The sequence below is a fragment of the Eretmochelys imbricata genome, chromosome 7 (genome assembly GCF_965152235.1).
Source record: "Eretmochelys imbricata isolate rEreImb1 chromosome 7, rEreImb1.hap1, whole genome shotgun sequence".
In the NCBI taxonomy this organism is placed as follows: Eukaryota; Metazoa; Chordata; order Testudines; family Cheloniidae; genus Eretmochelys; species Eretmochelys imbricata.
This window is the reverse complement of record NC_135578.1, coordinates 49,470,889-49,495,947: the sequence shown is the minus strand read 5'-3', so window position 1 is coordinate 49,495,947 and position 25,059 is coordinate 49,470,889. Positions and strand designations below refer to the sequence as shown.

Here is a 25,059-nt window from a genome sequence, read left to right as displayed (position 1 = left end):
CAGGGGCTGCTGCCAGCTCCCTTGTGCGCAGCTCGGGCAATAGGCGCGGCCGATGGCAGGCGGCTCCCAGGGTGAAGAGCCCCGTGCCTTGGCCTCAGGCCCCACTATAGCTCGCCACCGCCTTGGGGCCAGGCCCTGGCGCAAGGAGGAGCAAAGGGCCACGTTGTTGGGCCCTTGCCACCGGGCAGCGAGCTCTGGGTAGGGCTAAGCATGCCAGGGTAGGCGAGTTGCTAACACAGCTGCGGTCTTGTCCGCTTTGCTGCTCCGCGAACTGTGCTTGACCCCGGCGGGTTACTGAGAGACCGCCCCAGGATCGAGCTCACACCAGGCTGCAGTTTCCTGGCCTCTCCCCTCGACTGTTGCTCTCGCAGTGCCCCAACCCAGTGTCGCGGGTGGCCCTTACCCCGCGAGCTCCGGCCTTACCCAGGCTTTGTGTGTAATGGAAGAGGGGCTGGGCTAAAGCAATATATTTGAATCCATAACTGATGCGCAAAGCCAGAAGTGCCCGGCTGTGATCGGCCAAGCCCGGGGCTCGGCCCCGGCACAAATCAAGCACTGGGTGGGCTGACCCCACTAGCCTCCCCAGCCTTCCGGGGCGCCTCGTGTCCTGTTGGTGGCCATCCAGTGGCCAGCCCCGTGGGGGTTGGTGGTATGGGGCAGGAGGGGACCCAGGGAGCTCGGTAGTGGGGAGCGAGATCCTGGGGGACAGGCTAAGGGCCGCCGCCTCTTTGGGCTCGGTTGCGAACGGGTCTCCCCAGGGAGCCTCCAGCAGCAACTCTCGGATGGGGTCAGGCTTCCAGCCGCCGGCACTACAGTTCCCAGCATGCCGTGCGGCTGAGGGGCTTGCGCCCGCGTAGCTGCTGGAAGCTTCCAGGCGGCCGGCGCGGTGCATTGTGGGCAGGAGACGGTGAGCTTCCTGGGCGCCATTTTACGGAGCGGCAGAGAAGGGTCGGCAGAGCTTGTGAGTCGGTAAGTGCGGGTAGCCTGGCCTTGAGAGCCCCCCATCACCTCACTGCCTGGTAGGGGCTCCTCCCTCCCCTCCCCGGCCAGCGCCGGCCCTGACCCGCGCGTTTGCGGGGCTCCTCCGCCCCCAGTCCCGCGCGCTGGTCCATAGCACCTCCCTCGGCCCTTGTCCCGCGCGCTCCCGGGTTCCGTAGGTCTCGCGCGCCGCTCCTGAGCGTCCTCCATGCGCGCTCCCGTGCGCGGTCTGACGCTACTTCTTCTTTGTCCCTTAGGCTGATCGTCCGTGTGCCGGGCTGGGAGGCTAGCTGGCCGTGGGACCATGGGCTCCGATAAACGGTAGGTAGCGCCCTCCTCGCGGGAGAGCGATCGGTGGTGCCCGATGAGCTCCACCTCTCCGCCCTGAACGTAGGGCCGCGGAGGGCAGGCACTGGGAGTCCGCCGCCGAGCAGCCGCCCAGGCCGCTGGCAGCTCCCCGCGCCGGGCCCATCCCCGCGAGCGCACCGATGGCTGAATGAGATGTAAATCCGCTAGTTTATGGGGCAGCCTGTGGCCACCCTTCTGCTCTCTTTAGGGCTTAAGCAGGACTTATTCTCACGCCAATAGGTAGGGAAATGCACTTGTTATAGGGCAGTGTTCCTCAGCACCCCGGGATTCACGAGAGGGGCAGGTCATAAGCCAGTGAGAATTTTATTAGAATCTAAAGCGAAGAAGATTGCTCCCTCAAAAGGAAAGAAGCCTGTTAACAGAACTACGTGTTAAATTGGTACTAGTTTGGTATTGGGTTCTTCTATATGGGCTATTAGGAGGGAAGTCTCTAGCGGCGTTTAAAAAAAAGCTAGCTACTGGTGGTGGAGAGGGTGTGATATAGTAATCTTTATGTGCGGTGGGGTTCTAGAGGAGCACATTATGGGGCAGGGTTAGTGGTGAATACCGCTCAATAACTGGATCTAGTAGTCTTAAAGAACCATTAGGGTGTCTTAAGTTTTCAAATCAGTAAGACCTTTTGACAATACTCTTAGTAGCAGCTTTGATTAATTAGGAATTGGAAAAAGAAAACACCTTCCACTTAGTATAATAGTTTAGCCACTACTGCTTAAAATGTCAGATGATGTGGACCCTCCACATTCCTTGTACATGTGGGTTGGAGGAAAACAGCTCTGGAGAAGCAGTCAGTGCCACCAAAATAATTGAAATCACTCGCTGGCAGCGAACTTGATACTATTTTTATTCCTTCCTTCAGAGAGAAGAGCAACTCTTGTATTTGAAAAGTAGTCTCCAGTTGATGTGACTGGTTTATATCCAGTTATCACATTTGAACCTGATAAATATTTTTCTACTAAAAACCTTAACGTGAATGTATTTTTGGATTTCGGGGATCTCTCATCTGAGCGGTGTTTTGTACCTGTTTTATTGAGGCTTGGTGACCTATACAAAATTTTTTATCTAAAAGAGTTTATTAGAAAAATAGCAAAAGGTTATCAGGGTTGTTATCAGAGGTGTTTGGAAGAGACCTGTTAGGTTGCCTAATAACCTATCTCTGTCAATGCATTTTTCATCTGTATATTTTGTTACACACATTCTTCAATTTACATATTACTGCACTTCCACATAATGTGTACACTAGCGTACTCTCCATATGTACAAGAGCTTCTCATCCAAATTTGACCATTGTGTTATTGAATAATCTGATGCTACGAAATGGAGGAGCGGGTGGTAGTTGATTCATTTTTGGCAGTGTTGTATCTTATTTGGTTAATTTTGAACTGATAACGCTAGAATTTCCTGAGCTGACACAGATGATATGGTATTGAAAGTAAACTGAACCATGGCATTTCCCTGAATTGCTGCTTTTCCCTGAGAGAGAATTCTCAAACTGAACAAACTACCCTTTTGCAGTGTGAGTAGGACTGAACGGAGTGGAAGGTATGGCTCTATCATAGATAGAGAGGATCGGGATGATCGGGACTCTAGAAGCAGGCGAAGGGATTCTGATTACAAGAGATCCAGTGAGGAGCGCAGGAGCGAGAGATATGACGACAGCCGGGACTATGACAGCCGGGATTATGACAGCCCTGAGGTAAGTGAAAACATTTGCATTCACTCAGACTGTGAGTGAATTTTTTAATAGTGTTCTGATAACACAGTAATTAGCATAGTATAGATCTTGCCACTTGTCTATAGTAATCAGTGAAATGCCTTGCCATTGCAAGTACTAATCAGATATACAATTAACTTGATTAAGTGTCTTAGTTGGATATTTTCTGTTTGGCTAAGAGTCCATGGTAGCTGACAACAGAAAATACAACACAATTCCACCTTCCTGTAAACAGGCAAAAATTGAGGATCATAAGTAACATATCTAGCAAACTATTAGTGATGAAATGTACTGGCCTGAAAAGTTATTGATGAGCATCCAGTTTCTTCAAAACTTGTAACCCTAAATATAGTAACACATTCTTATTCTTGATTTCATAGAATCATAGAATATCAGGGTTGGAAGGGACCTCAGGAGGTCATCTAGTCCAACCCCCTGCTCAAAAGCAGGACCAATCCCCAATTAAATCATCCCAGCCAGGGCTTTGTCAAGCCTGACCTTAAAAACTTCTAAGGAAGGAGATTCCACCACCTCCCTTGGCAGCGCATTCCAGTGTTTCAACACCCTCCTAGTGAAAAAGTTTTTCCTAATATCCAACCTAAACCTCCCCCACTGCAACTTGAGACCATTACTCCTTGTCCTGTCCTCTTCCACCACTGAGAATAGTCTAGAACCATCCTCTCTGGAACCACTTCTCAGGTAGTTGAAAGCAGCTATCAAATCCCCCCTCATTCTTCTCTTCTGCAGACTAAATAATCCCAGTTCCCTCAGCCTCTCCTCAGAAGTCATGTGTTCCAGACCCCTAATCATTTTTGTTGCCCTTCGCTGGACTCTTTCCAATTTATCCACATCCTTCTTGTAGTGTGGGGCCCAAAACTGGACACAGTATCCAGATGAGGCCTCACCAATGTCAAATAGAGGGGGACAATCACGTCCCTCGATCTGCTCGCTATGCCCCTACTTATACATCCCAAAATGCCATTGGCCTTCTTGGCAACAAGGGCACACTGCTGACTCATATCCAGCTTCTCGTCCACTGTCACCCCTAGGTCCTTTTCCGCAGAACTGCTGCCTAGCCATTCGGTCCCTAGTCTGTAGCTGTGCATTGGGTTCTTCTGTCCTAAGTGCAGGACCCTGCACTTATCCTTATTGAATCTCATCAGATTTCTTTTGGCCCAATCCTCCAATTTGTCTAGGTCCCTCTGTATCCTATCCCTGTCCTCCAGCGTATCTACCACTCCTCCCAGTTTAGCATCATCCGCAAATTTGCTGAGAGTGCAATCCACACCATCCTCCAGATCATTTCTGAAGATATTGAACAAAACCGGCCCCAGGACCGACCCCTGGGGCACTCCACTTGACACTGGCTGCCAACTAGACATGGAGCCGTTTCCTGGCAGAAGTGATAGGTTCACTTTTATGGAGAAGGCATTATGAGATGATAGAAACCAAATCTGGTTTTAAACAACCACTTCAGAGCATCCCTAAGGTTTCCAGTACAGTTTTTATTAGTCGTGTAAAACCCACTCTCCTCAGGAATGGAATTTCGCTAGTTACTTAAGATACATCTCTTACTATTTCTTTGGAATTACCATCTGATTGCAAATTAAAGCTCCAGGTCTGCTGGGGCTTGTTCCAGTTTTGTTAGGATTTCTTTTTCTGTATTGGGTGATAAGCTTTCTCCATTAGCAGTGTGCATGTTTGCTAATCTGGATATTCACTCACCAGAGGGACAGGGAGAGGGAGCGTGAGAGACGGAATAGTGATAAATCAGAAGATGGGTACCATTCTGATGGTGACTATGGAGAGCACGACTACAGGAATGACATTAATGATGAGAAAGAAAGCAAGACCATCATGTTGCGTGGTCTTCCTATCACTGTTACAGAAAACGATGTAAGTATCCAAAGAAAATGGCTTTGCTTACCTAGGCTACCAAGAGATCCAAATTGGTTTGGTTTACTTATGTCTAAGGCTAAGATTTTTGTCATGGTAATTTTAATAAAAGTAATGGGCAATAAACAAAAATTCACGTTAGCTGTGATCTGTCTGTGGCACTTGCTGCTGTGGCTCCACTGTTTTTCCTGCCACCTTGGTGACTGGGAGCTGTGGGGTTTTGCCTCTACCCATAGCAGCTGGGAGCTGCAGGGTAACCGTATTTCCCAAGGAGAAAACGGGACACCTCCAGCAGCTTGTCTGAGGGGGGCCCCCCTTTCCCCCTGCGCAAGGCTGTCACCCTTTGCTGGAGCCCTGAGGAGGGCCCCCCTCAGGAGTCTGTCACCTGTCGCTGGAATCTTGCAGGGGGCCCCTGCTGGCTGCCAGCTCCAGAGTCCAGCAGCCCCTGGGGATGAAGCAGAGAATGTCAAGGAGGTCAGGTGACATCTATGACATAAACTTAGCCTTACTTATGCCATATTAAAGGTACAATTTATCACTGCCTCTTTCCTGAAGGTTGCAAAGATAACAATCCTATCTTGAAGGGCTGGTTAATATTTCCATTATTAACCTTGGATTTTGAAAGGGTTTAAACTGTAGCTGTTGTATATTAAATAAGTGAAAGGGTCAGCTAAGGCCATGTGTGCCTCTTTAAAATAGAACTATCTAAAAATAAGCCTTTTGCATGTGGTTATTAGCCATCCCTGGCTAAGGCATGGAAAAGATGCTATTAAGTAACTACTTACAGGGCTAATTCTGCTTATTTTTCTTTATTTACTTTTCCATAAATGTAGAGAAGAGGCAGCTGACGTAGATTTTTTCCAGGGACAAAATATGGATTTATTTTCCTGTTTTGATGAAGGCCGAAGATAATGTGTTGGCTGTTTTACACCAATTTACTTATCTTCTCAGCCTGTTAAGAAATCTCTGCACCAGCATAATCTGTCAGAACAGCTCTTGGAGTGGTAAAATGGCTGCCATAATGCTGATGGGAGTACAAGGGGGCTTGGTAGCTAGATTTTTTTTTTTTTGATAACTCTCGAGTCTTTACAGTGTTCATGCAAATTCCAATAGTCTTTGGAAGTGATTAGTTATCAGTGTTCTTTTATCTCTTCTGTTTCTGCCAGGTTGGCCGGGTAACCAAAATAATCTAATCCTAATACCTGTTAAAATAATACCAAACCCACAAAAGCAGAACTGTTCATATTTGATTTTTTAACCAGACTACATCTGTAATTCTGAAGTGTCTGTTCTAGTAATGTCTCCCTGGATTATTAAAACCAAGATTTTTGTGTGTGTGCCACTTTTACTATTTAAATTTTTGCATTTCACTTAGCTAGGAAAGTAGTGACTAGCCAGCCCAGTTTATTTTCTGATTTTCATGACTAGTCTGATGCTATAGTGATTAGTTTCGATGTGAGTATATATATGCTTTGTATGAAACAAACAATTCATTTTATAAAATTTCAGTAAATGCTTTTATTTAAGTTTGATGTTTATTTTATTCGAATCCTGAGTATCGGGCATAAATGGTGTGTGAAATTGCTACTTGTTCTGAGGCATTTAAATGGATTTAGCTGAGCTGTATTGAACAGTTTTTAAATATTGATTTGTATGCCTGCTAACAGCTAAAATGACTGTAGTGTAGTTTCTTTGAATAATGTTGAGTCATTTAGGATCAGAATTTAATTTGAACAAATCTTTAATGTGTAAGTAGGGCTTTTAATTTATGTACCAGTTGGTCATATTTTGTTTTGAGTTTGCACTTTCCAAAATGCAACAACTGCTGCTGTACAAATTTGCAGCCCTTCCCTTGTGGTTAGGGAAGACAGTTGCAATGGCTATCTTTATTTGTTTAATTTTTCTTTGGCATGTTGATGTATGTAAAAGTCAGCTCCAAAGGACACCACTGTCAACAATAGTCAACCATGGGTCAGTTTGACTTGCAAAGCTACAGGATGGCCATGTACTGTCTTTGTGCTTTGTTGATCAAATCTGCCTTTGGGTTTCCCTGTACTGTAAGGGCTGTTCTTGAGCTGTTACATATCTTCCTTTTGAGCCACGTTGGGATTTCTTTCATCTGCTTTTAATACATTTTCTAACGTTTCTGCCAATAGTAACCTTTTTCTTCACCCTCCTGGGGAACTTCTTACTAATCTGATGGTTTTTTCATCTTTCTCGTTGGGCATCTCTGGAGCTTTAAGCAGGTTCAGTACAGTTGAGGAAGTGGTGCCTTATTAACCTGTTAGCCTTGTTCTTTGATGTTAGTATTCTGCACAAATCCCTTTCTTCCCCTTGAGAGAATGTGAAGAGAGTAGGTCAAAAAGAGAAGGTGGCTGCAAGCCATGATCAGTATTTATATAAATACCCTTCAGTCTTCTGAGTTTGAGAGGAAGGGAGACAGGTCTAGCGATTTTGCAGACAAGAGTATTGTAGATTATATCTTGGATTGCAGATTCCTGGGGGCAGAGACAGTCGTCTTGTTCATACAGCATCTGGCACCATGGAGTCCTGGTCCATGACTGGATCTCCTAGACACTACTTAAATACAAATAAGGGGAGAATTGGTTGGGTGTAGTAAGTATTAGTTTTCTTAAATTAGTTCCTACACAGAGGTGGTACTTTTCTCTCAGTTCAGTCTAAAGTAAAATCACAAGTGTGATTTTGCACAATGATTCTCATTCAGAGTAAATATTTGGGGTGGAAGGCTGCAAATTAGTTCACAGTGAGAAAAAGGATATTTGTCAAGATTTGAAACTTTAACTGTCTGATGACTAAACTCCATACAGATTCGAGAGCTTATTGAGTCCTTCGAAGGCCCTCAGCCTGCAGACGTGAGGCTGATGAAGAGAAAGACAGGTGAGTGCTCTAATCTGACTGTTGGTGCCATTTTCCTCTCCCCTCACCCCCAGACACACAAGAACATCCAGAATTACCCCAAATCTGCAAGCACACAAAACCAAAATAAAAGGTTTGCCATGGCTAAGGAATGTGGCCTTTTGATAGGTTTTAGATAGCTGAAGAACACTGTAAAAGACCTCTGTCTTCAGGGATTTTTGTTAAAAGGTATCGGTAAGTAACACTAGCATAAACCCATTTGACAGTTATGTAGTCTGTTGCATGGTTACCTTTAAACATGGATTCAAATCAAGCAAAATGTAGCCAGTTAAGGCAGCTTGGTTCCTTGCCATGGCAAAATAAGCAGATCCCAGCAGTTGACGTCGCATTTGTAAAGCTGCTTTATCATGACGTAATGAAGCAGTTGGAGAGAGATTCACCTGTTTTAAAGGAACTGACTAACACAAGTATCCCGTCTATATCTGAATGCTGTCTCTAGGTGTAAGCCGTGGTTTCGCCTTCGTGGAGTTTTATCACTTTCAAGATGCTACCAGCTGGATGGAAGCCAATCAGGTTGCTTCACTCACCAAGTCTAGATATTCCTGAAAATGGAACAAGTCTGTACAGTTTAAAAAAAAAAAGAAAAGAAAAGGAATAAACAAAAGGTGGAAGGAGTGGTTTGTTCCAAAACAGTGACTTAAAAGAATAAAGGCTTTGTATATATTAAAATTAGTAACAGTGGAACAAGGATAGTATGAGGAGAAAAATAATTGGCTATGCTGAACCACCCCTGGTTAAACAAATAGGCATAAACCACTGCTTTAATTGTGTGCTGGTGTTTTAATTATATAGTACAGTTCTAATTGGCTCTTAAAACTCTTACCTAGACCAGTCTTCTGAAACATCCTTCTTTATTCCCACCTGACATTTCCCATTCACTGTTGCCATACAAAGTACCAGACCTTTTAAAAGGAGTGCAGTAGTAACGTTGAATATCTGCATCACTGGTACTAGCCCTGAAGGCACTGACATTTGATTGTAAACTGACAGACCCTAGCTCCCTCTCTAGTGGGGGAACTCTTTATTGGAGTCCATTCAAATCATGGGACCTGCTAAAGGCCTCTAGAAGCTCAGTTTTCTCAAAGTGATATTGTGTATTTCTGACCTCTTTTCTGAGAATAATAGGAGCTGAAAACCAGAATAGATAGTCTGTTAAAAGTTCATTCCATTTTACAATTAAGTTTTCCTGATACACTGCACATGAATGGGAATGTTTAGTTCTGCTGCATTTTGATATTCGTTATCAGTCCTTGCAGCAAAATTCATCAAATTGCTCTCCTCACATTGAGTCAAAATATAATGAGAGCTCTGTTTGTGTGGTTAGAAAACCATTAAAGTTAAAAGGGAGGCACACATAATATTATAGTCCTTTATTTTTAACACTTAAGAAAATTAAATTCATGTTGGATTTTGAGACTTCTTGTGTCAGTAATCAGAAGTCACAACATGCAGCCTCCTAGAGTAGAGTGTCATGCATTTCATATCATAGCCCCACAGCAACAAAATGTTCAAGTCATATTTTCCTGACATAATGTCTATTGCTTGCAGCATATGCACCAGAACTACTGGTGGCAAGAAATTAACTTTAGCAAAAAAAAATTTTAAAATAACCCCAGTTTTAATGTATACAAAGCTGTGTTAATGTGTTATTTATTGAGATGGATACAATCCAAATTCACTCCGAAAGAACCAGAGCCACCCTAGCAGTAGGGAAAAAAGTAGTTGAGACTCCCCAGTGGCCCTGCTGCTGACTGTTAGACGAAAAGATGATGTATTGTAAAAATGCGAGCATCTTTGTTTCATATGTGTGCATATCCAGCGAGTACTGGGCCCTCCAATCCTCCCTTCTGCCCACAGGACAAGATTAGCTTTCTCCTGTCTAACAGTACAGAACTTGAAAGCCCTGTTCATGTGCTACACCCTAGATCTGTCAGATCCTGTTATCAAAAGGACTGGTCCTGATGTTTCTTTAGTGCCTGTATAATAAAGCTTAACCCTCATTTGAAAAAAAAAAAAAAAATTGAATAAAATGTCTGGGGTTTGGCCCATGCTACCTCAACACATGTCCCTGGGGCCACACTTAAAGAGGCAGCTGAATTAACTGTTAAGTTGTAAGCCTGTAAATGGCCATACTTTGAAAGGGCACTCTGTATACCTAGGGTTCAGAAATGATTGAAGCTCAGAACCTTGGCTGCTGAAATAGATTAAAACTCCCAGCCCCTTTGTAATGTCACACTCTTGACTGAGAGGACACTGATGAAAGCAGTATGATCTCTTCTTACGCCTTGGAGAACTTTACTCGCAGTCTAGTTACTCATTTTGAAGAGAGTTCCTGGCTGTCTGAATGAAGAACACAAACCTCTTACACAGGCTTTCACATGAACTGGTGCATTAGTCAAAGGCATCCATTTTGAGCTATGTTTCAGTTGATGGCATTTATAATCCAACTTCTAAGAAGTCTAAGCAGGGTCTCTTTGGGAAAATTACTGTATTTCCAAGGGACACATCCTGAAGAAAGCACTTGAGGGGGAAAAAAGATTCAAAATGCTATCATTTAAAGCTGTAGGTGTTTGGAGTAGGGTAAGAAGTGAAGCAGTAAGGACACGGTTAAAAAGCTGCTCAGTGGTATACCAGAAGTAGAAATACTTGGGTGCAAGAAACTCCTAAAATCTGGCGATACTGAATGCAGCAGGTTTAGGACTCTGTCTCCTTCGAGACACTTCCTTGTTCCATGTCAGCGTTTAGTATTTGACAGCTTGGTCAACACTCCCTGATTCCGTTTACCTTTATTCCACATCCCATTCTCTTACTGCCCACGTCCTCCTCTCTGCAGGATTGGATGGGCAGAGCGTAGGTGGCGGTGGTTGGTCCTCCACGTCCTCCCCATATGTTGTCCATTTAATTCAGGAGCACTGATTCCTCCGAAGTGTGCTCTGCCATGGGAAAATGGACACGTGTGCCTCGATACAGGGATAACTTAAACCTGCTTTTCTTGCAGAAAAAACTGGTGATTCAGGGGAAGCAGATTGCAATGCACTACAGCAACCCGAGGCCTAAATTTGAAGACTGGCTTTGTAACAAGGTAAGATGTATGGTTTCTGCAAAGAGTTCTAATCAACATTGGGGTTCCGTTCTGTTTACCACTGTTAATGATATGGGAAAAGAGGTATGTTAACCTTGCAGATGTTGCCAATTCACGTGAGATCAGATGATACTAAGGAACAAAATAAGATTAAAATGTGTCATCTCTGGGGCCAAATAAAACGAAACATAGATCAAATGAAAGGGAGGTGCTCAGTTAAGAGAGACCTGGAGTGACATGGACAGCAATTCACAGATTATGGCCAGAAGGGACTACTATAAAGTGACCTTCATACACAGGCCATGGAATTTCACCCAGCAGTTCTAGCATTGAGTCTAGTAACCTGTGGCTGAACTGGAGTGTATCTTTCAGAAAGGCATCCAATCTTGATCGAGGATTTTCGGTTGAGTATCTTGGCATAGGATTGAGATGAGCTAATGGGACTCTCATCTGACATCAGATTTAAGAATTCATCAGCTGAATTCCATATTTACTATAGTAGAGGTTGAGTGCTAATGTAGGATATGACCGCCCTAATCCAGTACTGAATTACTATTCAGTAGTAAATATTCTCATGTTCTTTGCTGAGCCCAAAGTGGAAATGACCCAGCAAGAACAAAAACCGGATTGCTCTGTCCATATTGCTTCCCAGCCTTGTACCCCCATTTTAATAAAACGCTATCTAAAGGGGGTATGAGCATGACTAGATCTCTGGCCCGCAGGCAGGATGTTGTAGCTGAGCAGCCTCCAGGGTCACACGTTTGGCAGCATGGCATTTCATGGCACTAAAGAAAGCTTCCATTCATATTTATCTTTTGTTCCAAGTTGCACAGCAAATAGCATACAGTTTAAATGATGTATTTAAGACATAGGTCACTAAACTAAATTTGATGTGTTGGTGGTGATAGCCGATCTGTCTAAGCAGCAGTTATAGTAAATCTGTTTCCAGTCTCTTTTAATGCTGATGTAACTTTCTGTGACGCTTGTGTAAATAACAAGTCTTAAAATGGTAATCTGCAGGCCAGGTTTCATTGACCCCACCTATATGGGAGCTACTCTGATGCTGCTTCGCAGCAAGATGCCTGCCTTGAGCAGGCTAGGCTAGGCTCAAATGCCAGCTTTTAATGGAGAAACTAAACTTTCAGATCTTTCTGTTGCAACATGTTTGTGCCCCCAAAGAACCATTCCGATCACTCTGTGGAGCTCAGTGGACCAATCTTTGAAACTTAAAATGCTTTGTCTGTTGTCTACCTGCAGCAGTGTTGAGATGGGTTGATTCCATGCAAGCTTTACATCACTCTAGCTTGTTTCTTGTCTCTTACAGAAAAGAAAAGGAGTACTTGTGGCACCTTAGAGACTAACCAATTTATTTGAGCATAAGCTTTCGTGAGCTACAGCTCACTTTAGCTCACAAAAGTTTATGCTCAAATAAATTGGTTAGTCTCTAAGGTGCCACAAGCACTCCTTTTCTTTTTGCGAATACAGACTAACACGGCTGTTACTCTGAAATCTTACAGAAAAGTTGTTCTCAGCTCTCTCTGGCAGTTATACAAGTTAACCATATGGAGACCTGGGTTGTACCAGCCAGTGCTTGCTGCCTCTCATTTACCTGTGCATGCTGTAATCTGCAGAGGAGACTGGACTGCCCAAGACCAAGCTGCCAAAACTCCATGGCAAATCAAACCATGTCTAGTTAATCAGGAAGTAAGCAATAGTAGCACATTGTGGCCTACCAGAGAGGGATGGCTTAGCGTGGCAGTCATGAGCCTGTAATAGTAGCACATGGATATTTTACATGTCTGGGATCATAGAATGGAGGCCATCAAATACCTGAGTAATTTAATTTAAGGTAGAATCACCTGTTAACTGCTGTTCTAATACTTTGTGGCGTAGCAGCTGTGATGCATCTTATACCTAATCTGGCATGTTCAGTCTCTTTGATTATAGCATCATAATGAAGATATACAGTACATATGGACATTTCATAGCATGCCAGATAGGGTATGAACTCTGTAAAATCTCAGTACAATTGTTTTGTCCCCTAGTGCTGCCTTTACAACTTCAGGAGACGGTTAAAATGCTTCCGCTGTGGAGCAGATAAATTTGGTAAGTCACTTTCAGCTTTTTGAGCACGTTTTGTTACGTGGAATATTTCCTGTCACAGTTGGAAACTAAATGGGATCACAGGTCCTAGGCTGGCTCATTAAGAGTCTGTTTTAACTATGAGTGAGAGGTCCATGCTGTATGACTAACAGCAATTTATTCCTCTTTCCCGTGAAGATTCAGAACAGGAGGTACCACCTGGATCAGCAGAGGCTGTTCAGTCTGTGGATTACTACTGCGATAGTAAGTTAGTGTCTGTGCTTTTTCTTTGACTTCATGTGTTAGTATGATCTAGCAGGAGATACAGCAGTGCTAAAAATCCTCTCTAGTGTCTGTGTTGTACTATGTATTTGGGACCCACTTCCTGTTCCCTTTTCAGTGCAGGTTGTTCAGCGTAGTGTGCTCCATGACGCATGTTCATTAGGTATGACTTATAGCATAAATTCAATAATGTGTATAGGCAGGTTTTATTTGCATGTAGCATAAAACTTTGGAAAAAAGTTACCCCCCTTCTCTTCCTAGATAAGAGAGATTTCTCGTAAATTTTTTTTAAAAATAGTCATTTCTTTTTGCTATTTAAGGTCTAATGCTGAGGGACCTTCCAACAGCTGTTGGTTTCATAATAACTAAAAGTATTGTGAGGAGTATTTATGACTATAACTGTTGTAACTCTTTGCCTCTTTCTTCCTCAGCCATCATTTTACGAAACATAGCTCCCCACACAGTGGTAGATTCCATCATGACTGCACTGACTCCATATGCTTCGCTGGCAGTCAATAACATTCGCCTTATCAAAGACAAGCAGACCCAGCAGAATAGGGGTTTTGCATTTGTGCAGCTGTCTTCTGCAATGGTGAGATTTTAATAATGCACTTTGATTTAAAAATATGAAGGAAGCCTTGTGAGCAGTGCATTGCCAACGTGGGCTAGTGACTGAAGTGAGGAATTAGGACCTTGGCTGCTATTTCCTGGTTTGCCCGGTTCACTGTAACAGTGAGTGTATCACTTAACCATTTGCCTATTTCTGCATTATCCTCATGGTGGTGAAAAAGCACGTAGAGATCCTTAAATGAAACATGTACATACAGGAGAAAAGAAAGCTTTTTGGTATTAGAGGGTAGGATCTGTGCTCTGGTTTCTGTAGACTAGGTTTGAATCCTGATCATGTCTACTAAAAACAGGTAGTTTAGTCTCAGATAAGTTCCCTGTGGACCTCATTTTACAGACCATTTTGACCAATTGAGAATTGAAGAGCCAGGGGTTTTGCAGATCAGGAGGAAGGTACATTGACAAAGCTGCGTCTGGGAGTCTTTCAGAGCTTGTCCACAGACCGTGGTTTTGATCAGTGCAGTCATCTCTCAAGAGCACTAAATCTACCCTTATGTAGTATGAAGGGAGTGGGGAAATGTTTGTATTCTTAGCTACTTGCAAATAGTATGTGCAATTGCATGTAATTTATCCATCTTTTCCTTAGAGTTTGGCACTTTTGATACTTAATTGGGATGAACACTACTGAATCTTCAATAATACCTTGCTTTTTCAGTTGGTAGCTTGTACTGTGTTGACAGGTATTTTCTCTTTTTAGGATGCATCTCAGTTGTTGCAGATTTTACAAAGTCTTCAGCCACCATTGAAAATTGATGGCAAAACAATTGGTGTTGATTTTGCAAAGAGTGCCAGAAAGTGAGTTATAAGCACTTAACTTTTCCTAACTCTGTTAGGGCCTTGTCTACACTACAAAGTTTTGTCGGCAAAAGTTATGCCGCTTTAATTAAAGCTTGTTAATTAAAAACGCTGTTTTATGTCCACACTAGCTCCTTCTGTCAGCAAAGTGCATCCACACTAACAGCTCTTGCATCGACACAGAGAGCAGGGTGCTTTGGGAAGGGGTTGCAGTGCCTCATGGTGCAGATACAGCATCACATGATACAGGTTTCTTAATTCCATTGTTCCAGGGGCATACTAGTATATTGTTTGCCACTTTTTCAACTGAAGGGTTGAGGGGGGAAGGGAGAGACAGCAGGCTGACAGAATTCTCACAACCCCCAGTGCCCCCCATGTCAGCCCCTGGCTGTGCTCGGCAGGCACACCTATCTCTCCCGAAGCAGCTGTCTTTGTCTGCCTGCCTATCATAGAATATTAGGGTTGGAAGGGACCTCAGGAGGTCATCTAGTCCAACCACCTGCTCAAAGCAGGACCAATCCCCAACTAAATCATCCCAGCCAGAGCTTTGTCAAGCCTAACCTTAAAAACGTTGAAGGAGATTCCACCATTTGCCTAGGTAAAGCATTCCAGTGCTTCACCACCCTCCTAGAGAAAAAGTTTTTCCTAATAACCAACCTAAACCTCCCCCACTGCAACTTGAGACCTTTACTCCTTGTTCTGTCATCTACTACCACTGAGAACAGTCTTTGGAACACCCTTTCAGGTAGCTGAAAGCAGCGATCAAATCCCCCCTCATTAGTTCCACAAACTAAACAATCCCAGTTCCCTCAGCCTCTCCTCATAAGTCATGTGTTCCAGTCCTGTAATCATTTTTGTTGCCCTCCGCTGGACGCTTTCCAATTTTTTTACATCCTTTTGTAGTGTGGGGCCCAAAACTGGACACAGTATTCCAGATGAGGCCTCACCAATGTTGAATAGAGGGGAACGATCACATCCCTCGATCTGCTGGCAGTGCTCCTAGTTATACATCCCAAAATGCCATTGGCCTTCTTGGCAACAAGGGCACGCTTTTTACTGATATCCAGGTTGTCATCCACTGTAACCCTTAGGTCCTTTTCTGCAGAACTGCTGCCTAGCCAGTCGGTCCCTAGTCTGTAGCGGTGCATGGGATTCTTCCATCCTAAGTGCAGGACTGTGCACTTGTCCTTGTTGAACCTCATCAGATTTCTTTTGGTCCAGTCCTCTAATTTGTCTAGGTCCCTCTGTATCCTATCCCTACCCTCCAGTGTATCTACCTCTCCTCCCAGTTCAGTGTCTTCTGCAGACTTGGCGAGGGAGCAATCCACGCCATTCTCCAGATCATTAATGAAGCTATTGAACAAAACCGGCCCCAGGACCGACCCTTGGGGCACTCCACTTGATACCGGCTGCCAACTAGACATGGAGCCATTGATCACTACCCGTTGAGCCCGACAATCTAGCCAGCTTTCTTTCCACCTTATAGTCCATTCATCCAGCCCATACTTCTTTAACTTGCTAGCAAAAATACTGTGGGAGACCATGTCAAAAGCTTTGCTAAAGTCAAGGAATACCACGTCCACTGCTTTCCCCTCATCCACAGAGCCAGTTATCTCGTCATGGTTTTGTAGTTTCCTCCAAGTTCTCCCACAGCCTCCTCAGCTGCAGGGAACGGCATCCTGAGCAGCTCTGTCAGCTCCCCCTGCTGAGGAATGTCACAGCAGTTCTTCCCTCTCCACTTTCTAATGCACGGCAGAACAGGAGCATTCCAGGTTAATGGTTAGTTTCCAGAGCAGCATGCTCAGCTGTCGGATACTTCTGGAGCTTTGAAAGTGGAGGGGTGCATGACTGCAGGGCAGCAGAGATCAAAACAGTGAGCAGAGCAGTCACGGCAGGCATTGTGGGATACTGGTGGAAGCCAGTTATGTCAGAAACAAACAGCAGTCTCTACATCGATGCTTTGTCGCTTTTACTTTGCCACAAAGAGCTTTATGCCTCTCGTTGAAGTAGTTCTATTTTGTCTGCAAAACAGCAGACTTTTGCTGCCAAAAGTAGCTTTGTAGTGTGTACACCTCCCCTGTTTTGTAGACAAGGCCTAAGACTTGCAGGTGTCATCATGGCCTTTGCTGTTAGTACAACATTCTGTTTGGGGAAATGGCTCATCAACTCCGGCTGCTTATTCCTCTGCATTTCAAGCCCGTCATTGCCACTGCTACTGATTTTTTTTAAAAGATGCAGAATTATTTCCCCAAAATAATTTCTGTTCAGTATTTCTGGATTGCAGTTGTGAGCCTCAAAGTAACTCCCCTGTTCCCCCAAACTTGCCAGGCTGCACTTTAGCTGGCTGGGACATCCGAGAGGGTGTTTGTAGGTATCTTTAGAGATCCACATGTATCGTGGTCAGTGAATCCCCTTGGAACAATAGAATACAGGGAGATTTCCTGCGCGGAGGCTGACCGAGAGAAAGCATCACTTGCTCATTCTTGTGACTTGATCTTCCTGGTTTCAGAGATTTGCTTCTCCCAGATGGTAACCGGGTCAGTGCCTTCTCTGTGGCAAGCACAGCCATCGCTGCAGCTCAGTGGTCATCTACCCAGGTAGGATTTGGTGGGGAGGCTTCCATACACTAGCACGTTACTTTTGCTAAAATGAAACTAGAGAATTCGTAGTCCCGCTAATGACAGTTTAACATTCCTGACTTGGCTAAATGGAGACACAGAGCAGGGTACTAAGGAAGGAAATGGTCACTACAGTTAGTGAGCTTGTTGGCTTGGATACAGTATTAGCACGTTTTAGAAACAGTGAAATAAAGGAACTGACTTGTCTCTGATAAAAACTGTCTGCTGGAATTTGCAGCCTCATAGCGGAGAAGGAGGCACCATTGACTACAGCTATCTCCAGCCAGGGCAAGATGGTTATACCCAGTATGCGCAGGTGGGTAATGTTGATTAATGTTGTTAACCGTGTTTACTCGTTGTCTGAGGCAAAAGTCTGTTCAACTGGATGCTTACTTTGTCGTTTGCTTCCCTTCACAGTACTCGCAGGACTACCAGCAGTACTACCAGAGTCAGGCTGGAGCGTTGGACACAGAAGCAGCTATTATATCAGGTAATATCTTCTTTACATTTCCGAGTAGCTCTTTTTTGGGTTATGTGAGTTGTGTAGCAGTATTAATCTCTGCAGAATCAAGTGAATCCCATTTAGTGTCAGCAGTTCTAGCTGATTCTGCCATTTGGAATAAAGGAGTCTCTGATCTCCAGTAAACCAGGGTGGCCAAGGTCTGCTCAAGATGGAGCATGTAGGGACCTCTAGTCTCTTCTGGTTGCAACTCATTTAAAATGGAGGGCAGCTATGGACTCCCCTATAGAACTCAGATATGCATTTGTCTCAAAGCCACACCTTAGCTGCTCCAGCCTAATCTTTGATGCTAGCAGCTGTTGTTTACCAGGAATTACTGTTGCATGTAGGCAAGGTGGCTGCCTTCTGGCATAGTAAATGCGTAACATTCATGCTAAGAAAGATCCTGCATGTATTGACCATGCTGTATTAACTGTTCCATTCCCAGAGAGTCTGTTTATATTTCTTTCTGTAAAGAAAGTATTTCCCCGTCTGTGTAGATTGAATTATATGCCCATTATCTGTGACAATTCTCTGAATGCCCTTGCCCAAGGGGACTGTTGGAGGTGATAATGGGAGCTGATACACGCTTCAGTAAGTGGAATTACTCTAGCTCTGGCATGAGGTGCTGTCCCAAGAGTTCCAGGAAATAAGTTCACTGACCAACTGACAAACTATACATTGGCAGGTGCTCCAGTTACTACCACTACAGCAGCTGTTGTATCCCAGAGTCCTCAGCTATATAATCAACAGCCCAACTCTCCTGACTCTCCGGTAAATATAGAACTTTGTAGAGCTCTTGCAACTGACTTTCTGTGCAGGCAGGGTTGGAATTGATCATGGGGCATTCCTGTGCTGCTTTGCAACTGAGCATGTAGCAAAACTGGGGAATCATTTCTTCCTAAACTTTAATCTCTCTGTAGACTGAAATTAGTCTATCGGGAACTTTTAGTTACAAAAGAGCAGCTATCTGCCATTCTTTCTACACTGGCTTTGATTCCTCTCTTTGAGAGAGAGAGAGAGAATATATAGAGCACGTGGGTTAAGAACAGCTGGTGTGCATACTAATATGTTGCTAGTGGCTGGCTTTGCTGGTCTTGATTTCCATGGACCCTGCAAGGACATCCTGAATGAGGTTTCTATTCTTTCCAGACTGAAACAGCACAGCCAAGCACCAGCACCCAGGCACAGTCAGCTTCTCCAACTGGTGTGGTCCCTGGCACCAAATGTGGTAAGCAATGCTGAGTCATACTTGTTGGCAGAAGCACATCTGTGGTTGTGTGGTAGTAGATAAATATATTCCCTTGATTTAGTGTTTCCTTCCCATGTTGTTGGCAGTGAAGCCATCCTTGGGGGTAATGCAATGTGTGTTATAGCCTTTTCTATCCTTGTAGTTGCTATAATCACAGTTGTCTTAACTGAAACGAAAAGGTACCTGTTTCAATTCAACTGGAACGATCATGTCCCACATCTTGATTTTTACAGCTGTCCCTGACACCTCTACCTACCAATACGATGAGTCTTCAGGATATTATTATGATCCCATAACAGGGCTCTATTATGATCCTAACTCCCAGGTAAACGCAAGTTCTTCCCATCCATCATAATTTTTGAGGTCTGTTAGTTTCATGCCTCATCAACTGTGAGTGAAACTGACATTCCTGGGAGGGGGTAAAATAGTGAATGCTGCGCACTCCCTCAACAGTGATTCAGGGCTGCTGTCTGTTCCCGACAGTGTAGCAGTTTTTCACATTGCTTTTTTTTCCCCTGAACAACCCATATGAGTATAGGTCTCTAACTATAGATCCTATTGGTGTGACTTCTAGCTCTGCAGAATCTAGTTAAACTTGTCTAGCTCTGGGCTTTAGTGGGGTGTCCCAAAAGAAATTGTGAAGTAGAGGAGAAAGTTCTTCCTGTAATGCTACCTGGTTAGAATGCATGTGGTTGCAAGCAGGGGATTTAACAGGCTGATACCTGGTTGACCACTTTGTGGAGATTTGGGATACTGTGAAAAGCTCTGACTCAAATCTAACAATCTGAATCTAACATTCCTCTTGGTTGGGGAGTAGCAGTTGTCCCTTGTACACTTAGCTCATCTCAGATGGATAACTGTCTGATTTTTCACTTCTCCCTCAGTATTACTACAATGCCCTAACCCAGCAGTACCTTTACTGGGATGGCGAGAAAGAGACCTACATGCCTGCTGCAGAGGGTATAACATACCAGCAAACTAGTGCACCTTCCAGCAAAGAAGGGAAGGAGAAGAAAGAGAAACCCAAGAGTAAAACCGCTCAGCAGGTGAGGAGAAGAAAATCAGATCACAGCTGGGATGGGAAATCTGTGAGCTTTTCTGGAACTGAATGGTCACATGTAACCTCTTAAACTCAGGGTTCTTTTTGAAGCAGGGGACATCTGGGTTGAGCCATTTGGATGGGTAGCTGCACCTCAGAGTAGGCATAGTAGAGAACTGGGGAGGAGTTGGAAAGTTTTGTGAAAACCAAGGGGTTCTAACATAACAGGAGCACCCCACAGTCTTTGACTAGCAGCCTACAGGGGCTGGTGTCTAGGCTAAGGAGGTAATTGTAAGCTGTTGCTTTCACTGTAGCTTGAGCCAAAGCTGGTTACTAGATTCCTCAAAGACTTTCAAGTGGCAATGGGTAAATTTCAATTCTGGCATACTGTAGACAGTGAAAATTCCTTTTCAAAGAAAAGCACTGTAAAAGTGGGATGATGATATGATCCCATAACACGGCTTTATTAAGATCCTAAAAGATCATAGGGTCAAAGTGTGTGTGTCACCTCCTACAGGGGGTAGAGATGTTGGAATGACTAGATCCAAAGTCCCAGGAGGCATCGTGCAAAGTGAGTTGTCTGACTCAGTCCCTGTTGTCTGTGTTTCAGATTGCTAAAGACATGGAGCGCTGGGCAAAGAGCTTAAACAAACAGAAAGAGAATTTTAAGAATAGCTTCCAGCCACTCTGCTCCAGGGAGGAAGAAAGGAGGGAATCGGCAGCAGCAGATGCTGGCTTTGCTCTTTTCGAGAAAAAGGTAGTCATGTGGAGGAGCGTGGTTACAGAGCAGGGCAAGCTGTGCAGAGCCCAGAGCTCATGTCTTTCTCTTTCCTAGGGCACATTGTCTGAGAGACAGCAGGTCATGCCAGAGGTGGTAAAGAATGGAGAGGAGGAGAATCCACTCAAAGTAAGTGTACACACATTCAGCTCATTCCCATATTGCTGCAGCTTTGGATAATGCTGCTGGGAACATGGCATCCAGCTTTTATCTGAGTGTCAGCTGATACTGTTCTGCTTTGAAGTCCTGGGGTCCTTTGTGCAAAGGGATAGGCTCAGGTAAGGGTCCTGGCCCTGCAGACAGTTTTTTAGTTAGTGTTGTAGCAGACCAGCTGGAAGGAATAATTAGTTCTTCCAGGGCTGCTGCATTCCCACTTCTAGGATATGGTTAGAGCCCTGTGCGGATATAAAATTTGTATCCGCATCCAGTCCACAAACATGGTCCTCAGATTCCACATCTGCGGATATAAAATGGATGTCCGTGGATTTGCAGGACTCTAGATGTGGTGTCCCTGATGTTAAGCTGTGGAACTACCTTGAAGAGTTGTGCCCATTGGGGAGGGCATGAGATCTTGCATGATGTTGTTGCCCTACTCTGTCAGGAAGTTTGCGGGTGAGGAGATGCACTTCCTTCAGTTGTGCCCATTTCTGTGAAACCCACTCTTTAAACTGAGGATCTTGCCACCTGCTGCAGTTGCCTTCCTGTACAATGTTCCCTTTGCTAATGGTGGCCCTGCCTGCCTTCCAGCGTGGCCTGGTGGCTGCCTACAGTGGAGATAGCGATAATGAGGAGGACCTGCTGGAAAGAATTGAGAATGAGGAAGAGAAGCTGACTGACTGGAAGAAGCTGGCCTGTCTGCTGTGTAGGAGGCAGTTTCCAAACAAAGATGCCTTGGTCCGACACCAGCAGCTCTCTGACCTGCACAAGGTAACTGTTTGTGGGAGCAGCTCCCATTTCTGAGGTTGCAGTGTTTTACAATGGAGTTAAGGTACTGTGGCACTGCTTGTACTAGAAAGCTTTGCTTTCCAGAAACCACCAACATCTGTTCGTCAGGTATACCACCAAGGTGTTACTGTTCTAAAACAGCAGCCATGTGGCCTCCTTGAGCATCCTCCTAATGTGATGTACTTCCTTTGACACAGCAAAACATGGATATCTACAGGCGATCTAGGCTGTCGGAGCAGGAACTTGAAGCACTGGAGCTGCGTGAGAGAGAGGTCAGTGGCCATGTGGCAAGACAGGATCCAGAGATGAACATGCATTTGTGATGGATGGGATGTTTCTTTCCAGTTCCATGTCACCAGCTGGGGATAACCAGGAGCTAGATTATCCTAAACATCTGCCTTGTGACAAGCTTGGGGGGCTTTCCCAGTGAATAAGACCTGAATATTCAGGTGCTCATAAGTTCTGTTTATCGGGGAAGGGAGGGTGACTTTTTCACTCTTTGCTATACAGCAGTATTTTTATGTATGGGCTCCCATGCTGGAGGTAGTGACCCTAAGTGGGCTGGGAAGTGGGGGATCTTAGCAACTGCAGAGCTCTGTTTATTTTGCCAGGACTCGGGAGGGGAGTAGCTGTGTCCTCATTGCCCTGCTAGTCGCACCCCAGTGTAATTACTCCCTGTGCCACATCATGTTATGCTCCAGGGATGCACAGCTCCGACATCTTGAGAAGCCAGTTTCCTTGATCCTGCTTGTCCTGCTCCTCACCATGATTAAGTGTCAAGTCCAGGGCATAGTGCAAGCACTAGGGAGGGGAGAAAAGGAAGCCCTTCAACCAAACCAACCCTCAGTTTTAGTGGAGTGACTATAAACTGCATTTTGGTCATGATGCAAAATTTGAGCTGGTGTGGGTGTCACAGGTGGAGTATGTGAGAGAACCTCTGTGCTAATGCAAAGTCATCAAACACACGGCTCCTATCCTCTATTTACTGCTAAAAGCTTTTCAGAATGATAGATTCCTATTTGTGGCTTTCTGTGAATCTTCCCAACTATCTTCCGTTCAGTTGGCAAAACTGCCCAGTTGAATAGACTGGGTATTTATGTGCAGAGAAAAAGTGTTTCCTGTTAATGTTCAGCCTGCTCCAAAAGCAGCATCTCTAATGCTTGTACTTGGTATTATAGACTGTGAAAGATGAGGGTGGCTTAAACAATTAACCCAGAACTTGGTGCACCTGCAGCTGTGCAAACCAACAGTAACTTGTAGTATTCTGAGCACCTAGCTCTTGCTGTATCAAAGTGCCAAGAGGGAATTCTTTGACTTTGGGTGTCTGGTGGAGTTGGCATCCCACTTACAGCCATTTGCACTCAGTCCTACAGAATATATCTCATTGCAGATGAAATACAGAGACAGAGCTGCTGAACGGCGAGAGAAATATGGTATCCCGGAACCCCCTGAGCCGAAGCGCAAGAAGGTGTTTGATGCTGGCACAGTGTATGTATTTGCCAGGCACTGTAGTGCCTTTCTAGAGTACATAACAAGCTTTCCTTAATCTAATGGTTTATTCTCTTGTGTAGGAATTATGAGCAACCCACTAAAGATGGCATTGACCATAGTAATATTGGCAACAAAATGCTTCAGGCCATGGGCTGGAGGGAAGGTTCGGGACTCGGAAGGAAATGCCAGGGTATCACAGCTCCCATTGAGGTAAGCATGGTGTAGGAGGAGAGAATTTACTGGCTGTATGATCTGTTGGCTTTGCTAATTACAGTGGAGGCTGTCCCGAGCAATTAGATGCCCTGAAGAAGTACTTTCCTGACAGTTGGAGCAGAATATGCTGCAACTAAGGTCTGAACTGGCATGAACCCCCAGCTGTGACACCCCTCCCCAGTCAGCAAGGATCTGCACCATTGTGGGATTAGGGCTCCTGAAACTGTCCCGCAGCTGTGTGCACAGGATGACATACATGTAGTTTTGAAAAGCTGTCTAACAAGAAGGTAAACTTATGTAGTGCAGCAGTCAGTGTTGGGGTCATGGGTTAAGTTAAGGGCTAGAACAGTTTGCACTTCACCAAATTTACTATAATTCAGAATCTAGTTTTCTCTGACTTTAAGATGACATGGAAGTGGGCAAGGCTAGAGGTGCTTATCCCATTGTACTGCTCCAAGGTGGGTCACTTCTATGCACATGGTTCTAACATCTATTCTGATTCTATTAGCGGGGCTGCGTCTGACATGTTTTCTGTTTTGAATAGCAGCTTGGCTAATGTGTCAGGCACATTCCCTCATCCTGTTACAGCGTGTTTCCTGGCAGCAGGTCAGCTGTGTACAGGTGAAAGCTAAGCATGTAGACTGTGGACTTGGGGGCCCTTCCCAGAGACAGGCCTCCTAGTAATAAATCTACTAGAGGGACTTAAATAGCTGTTAAAAGAATGCAACAAATCTCTCATCTCCCCTCTCTCATAACCTGATAAGTATTGTACTTCCCACTGTAGTAGATTCCCTTAGGTAGCGAGCATAGGGATTTCTATAGTGGGTGTGGGGTGCAGGATACTGTGCACCCAATCCTAAAGTGCCTGTTTCCTTCCAGGCTCAAGTGCGCATGCGAGGAGCTGGCTTGGGAGCTAAGGGGAGTTCTTACGGAGTCTCCACAGCCGACTCATACAAGGATGCAGTGCGGAAAGCCATGTTTGCTCGCTTCACTGAGATGGAATGATGAGTTCCACACCCTCGAGGCTTACGAGCTACCAAAGCACTTGACTTGTCTGTTACCTGGAACTGACTGTTAAACCTTGGGACCTTGGTGGCAGTGCTGTATTCTGAGTATGGGTTAGGATTAACCATTTCATTCCCTTGGACTGTCTTCCCTTCCACCATGTAGCTTCTATGAGGGACTGTCTGAATTGCTATACCTTCATGCTGGGGAGCTCGTGGCCAGGCCAAAGGGGATGCTGCATCTTTATACATTCTTGTACATAGTGTAATATAATGTACTTTGAGTTCAGAGTGCGTAGTGTCAATGTCACTCCAGGTCTCTGGAGCAGGTGAGGGATGTGTTAGCTGTGGTTTGACACTGTCTGTGCTCTCCTTTGTTGTATTGTCTTGGGTTTTTTTGGCACAACTTTCCTGTATATTTTGTATGATATACCTTTGTATAGACTTTTTGAAGATTTTGA

General features: G+C 44.7%; 1 protein-coding gene across 2 annotated transcripts; it reads left to right on the top strand.

The window, feature by feature from the left end:
- The first annotated feature begins 883 nt into the window (after positions 1 to 883).
- On the top strand, positions 884 to 25,059 carry RBM5 (RNA binding motif protein 5). Of its 2 annotated transcripts, none has more exons than XM_077821260.1 (25): positions 884 to 969; positions 1,236 to 1,299; positions 2,860 to 3,040; positions 4,787 to 4,954; positions 7,783 to 7,852; positions 8,331 to 8,404; positions 10,890 to 10,973; positions 13,019 to 13,079; positions 13,254 to 13,319; positions 13,769 to 13,929; positions 14,662 to 14,759; positions 17,269 to 17,356; positions 17,616 to 17,693; positions 17,795 to 17,867; positions 18,565 to 18,650; positions 19,029 to 19,107; positions 19,362 to 19,453; positions 20,013 to 20,174; positions 20,778 to 20,924; positions 21,003 to 21,074; positions 21,693 to 21,872; positions 22,088 to 22,162; positions 23,281 to 23,378; positions 23,462 to 23,591; positions 24,474 to 25,059. In XM_077821260.1, the coding sequence occupies exons 2-25, from the start codon at positions 1,283 to 1,285 to the stop codon at positions 24,597 to 24,599; spliced, it is 2,466 nt and encodes an 821-aa protein (XP_077677386.1). In that variant the 5' UTR covers positions 884 to 969; positions 1,236 to 1,282; the 3' UTR covers positions 24,600 to 25,059. The 2 variants fall into 2 exon arrangements, with proteins under 2 accessions (XP_077677386.1, XP_077677387.1); XM_077821261.1 differs by having other exon boundaries at positions 944 to 961.

Coding starts and splice junctions, on each gene's coding strand:
- RBM5 (XM_077821260.1), top strand. Junction 14,760..17,268: donor TTTGCAAAGAGTGCCAGAAA/GTGAGTTATAAG, acceptor TCCTGGTTTCAG/AGATTTGCTTCTCCCAGATG. Junction 17,694..17,794: donor GTTATACCCAGTATGCGCAG/GTGGGTAATGTT, acceptor TTCCCTTCACAG/TACTCGCAGGACTACCAGCA.